Source organism: Branchiostoma belcheri, unplaced genomic scaffold, assembly GCF_001625305.1.
Source record: "Branchiostoma belcheri isolate BF01 breed outbred unplaced genomic scaffold, Haploidv18h27 scaffold195, whole genome shotgun sequence".
NCBI classification, from domain to species: domain Eukaryota; kingdom Metazoa; phylum Chordata; class Leptocardii; order Amphioxiformes; family Branchiostomatidae; genus Branchiostoma; species Branchiostoma belcheri.
Window position 1 is genome coordinate 330553 of NW_017803435.1, and position 3404 is coordinate 333956.

General features: G+C 37.5%; 1 protein-coding gene across 1 annotated transcript in view; it reads right to left on the reverse strand.

Annotated features, from left to right (window-relative positions):
- The window catches only part of LOC109468204 (CUB and sushi domain-containing protein 3-like), an 82820-nt gene that overhangs the window by 56127 nt on the left and 23289 nt on the right, over positions 1 to 3404 (reverse strand). The window contains exons 7-9 of the mRNA XM_019766459.1: positions 3168 to 3378; positions 2497 to 2612; positions 993 to 1203 (exon numbers count right to left, since the gene is read on the reverse strand). Coding sequence (XP_019622018.1) covers positions 993 to 1203; positions 2497 to 2612; positions 3168 to 3378 — 538 coding nt within the window. The remainder of the gene's footprint in view (positions 1 to 992; positions 1204 to 2496; positions 2613 to 3167; positions 3379 to 3404) is intronic.

Below are 3404 nucleotides of genomic sequence, written 5' to 3' on the forward strand. Positions count from 1 at the left end.
GCCCCCCCCTCAGAACTCGCTAACGGTATGTCGTATGGCTACCAAATTTTTAGAGGATGGTGTACTAGTTAAAAATTTATCATATCTACAATTTTTTTGTCATTATGATGTAATATGACGTCATTATGACGTCATTAATGGGATTTTATTGGCCAAAACCGTCTAGATAGGCTATTCCCTGAAAACTAAATGGTATACAACATAAATTTACCAAAAGTTTTTATGACAGAATATTAGAGTGTACTAAGTCTTATGTTGCCCATAGCAACACCGGTGACGTCATAAAATGACGTCATACATATTCAAGATATCCGCCATCTTTGATCATCAATGTTGAATTTTCAAAAATAGCTTTTTTTCGTGATAAAGCCTAAAATACATTGTAAACATACCAAAGACCTTCATTTAAACCTTTTTTGGAAAAAGAAATGGAAGTATTGATGAAATTTTAAGGAAAATAACTTGTATATACCTGTTCTAATGATATTGTCCGCCATCTTGGATTTTGGCCAATAACGTCATCAAATTAGCATAAATTATGCATATTTAATGATAAAATTTACATAAATTCATATGGGATGTTATTAATATTAGAAACCATGAGTAACTTGACATAAAACCCATAAAATTCTATTGTTGAAACAAAAATTACTAAATTTAGCAAAAAATGCCTGTCAGAAACCCGTTGCCATGGCAACACAAAAAATTACTATCTTATTCCAATGATAGAAAATTGTTGCCAGCAATATTTTAGGAAAAGTCACCAAGTTTGGTCGTTCTGGCCCTAGCCATTCAGACGCTATGTGACATCAAAGTTGGCGCGGGCACTTTTAGCCCCCCCCCCCCCGGTCTAGATAGGGTTAAAGCTTCGGAAGTAGTGGCTTGACTATCGTGATTGTTCATTACCATTATTCTAATAAAAGTATTAGTTTAGATAGCTTAAAATCAGAGAGTGGAGTATTTAGGAAAGTATTGGTTGCGTCCTATATCACCTTTGTAACTCTGTAGCATTAGCACTGGCTCCATCGTAGATGGTTAGAAAGTGAAAACCCTTCAAAGTTTCAAAACTGTCGAACGTGAGACGAATGATGCTTCCTTTTGGTACGGTTATGGACCACTCGTAATTGTCATCACTGCCATAGTTACTAGGATAGTTGGGTGACGTAAAAGGGCCTCCAGAATGAGCCGTCAGGCTACCTCCCACTGCAAGAAAATTCCGAATTTCCAGACAGGTTAATGTGGTATATAGCCTGGTAGAGGTTATATTTACCATGATGTAGCTCGAAATATTAGTCTCGTTTCCGAATGGTTAACGTGTGTATAAATGCGACTTAACCCGTTCTACATTCCCTACAGCTAGCATTAAATTTAGCAACGTTTACCAAGCAAATGCTATTGTTGAGGTATACCCATCTTGGACATGGACTGTAAAATAGACTATGCCTGTGAAAATCTTTAATTTGCCACTATATTTATCCGGCCTCCTTTACCCACATCAATTTAGAAGTAGGCAATAACTACCTTGATTACAAGCACCAGAACTGGGTTTTACTCAGAACTCAGCAATACAACAGAATTATCATTAAACAATTAATTGGCAGTAACATTTTTCTTCAATCAATGCAAATTAAACAAATGAAACTTATGGTTTAACCACACACAGCTGTCTTTGGTTATCCAGCAGAACGTTTGATTTCGCCAGGTAATATTTCTCGTCACGGTGGTAACAACCTAGAGTTGGTCTTTTGTATGTCTTTTATTACATTTTAACTCATTATTTTCACTGTTTACACTTTATCATCACTCAAAGTACTTTACTTTGAGATAGGAAATTCTTCATGTGGCAACCGTAGACCATGAGCAGATGGCGACAGATGTACTCATAATATTAAGACATAGCAGCTTTATCTAACACGTGGCAAATCGATCTCTACTTTCTGTAACATAATACCATTTATAGCTGATTTTCTTTATAATCAAATATAGTATTTTGAGGTAAGGTGAGGTATGATATGGTGAAGAACAAACTTTAAGTTTCTTTAACATTGCCATCGGTGTTTAAGATTTTTTTTTAATCAGATGACGTAATGCCGCATTAACCAAATCTTGGGTACGTGTGTATATTAGATGATTTACCATCGAAGTCAATGACCATTTTATTACCTTCACATTTTGGTAGAGCATCACTCCATGTCCCGTTCGACTGGCAGGTTATATTGGCATTCCCTGACAGCTGATAACCGGTTATACAGGTGTACCTGACTGTCTGTCCTGATGTAAAGTTACTGTTGTTATCCCTGTTTCCATTGGCAGGCACACCGGGATCCAAGCATTGGCCTGCAGTACTGCCTGAAATTAGGAAATACATTCAAGTGAATCTCCTTCCTCACAGCTAATAGTATGTCTATACGCATTCCTAACAGTTCTATGAACAAAGCCGTTCATATTAAACAGCAGGTCATAAGATTCTGTGAAAAGTGTAATCAAAGACCTTACTTATATAGGAGAACTGGAACCCCTGACGGGTGACACTGTCGTCAGATGTAAACCTCAGGAACATCATGTTAGATGTGCTGATGATGGGGCTGATTTGTTGATGGTAACCTGTCAACCTGAACAAAAACGGATAAATAAATAAACTAGGGCCCCACGACTTCATACCTTCACCAAATGATGTAAACCTTTATGACTGAGGAATTATGAATCATTCCCCATGATTATGCATATAAGATCATCTGCACGAATAATATTAGTAAATCGTATTCTCCACCATAAAATGAGGTCCAAATTACAAGATGTTACTCTCGTTGTCAATTACATTACACCTCTCATACCGAAGGGCAACAACTCCGCCAAGAAATTATGCCGGGAAATCAAATTATATCAATAACCAGAGGATTCTAGCCGGCTTCCGACAGAGTTTTAGAGAAGAAAATCACATGAAAGGCGTCATAAGGACGTAATAATTAAAGAAAAATTGTTGTTATGATTAACTATTAGCAGTACACTATCCTATGAAAATTTGTTTGTCACAAGTTCTGAGTTCTGAACTACCCCCCCCCCCCTCACCAATCCCATAAAAGAAGAGTCAACGCGTATATAGGGTTAGGTAATAGAAGAAGTAGTCATTTTAACGGTGTTTATTATGCATTTAGAGCATTTATTACCTTTGTAGCACTTCGGAGTTGTTACTTGCTCCGTCGTAGATGGTGAGAAAGTCAAAGCCTGACTGAGTGAGGAAACTGTCGAAGGTAAGACGAATGATGCTTCCTTCTGGTACGGTTATGGACCACTCGACGTTTTCGTTGTTTCCATAGACACTAGGATAGTTTGGTGACGTGACAGGGCCACCCGAGGGAGCCGTCAGCTTATATCCCTCTGCATGATTGAAATGTCATATATAT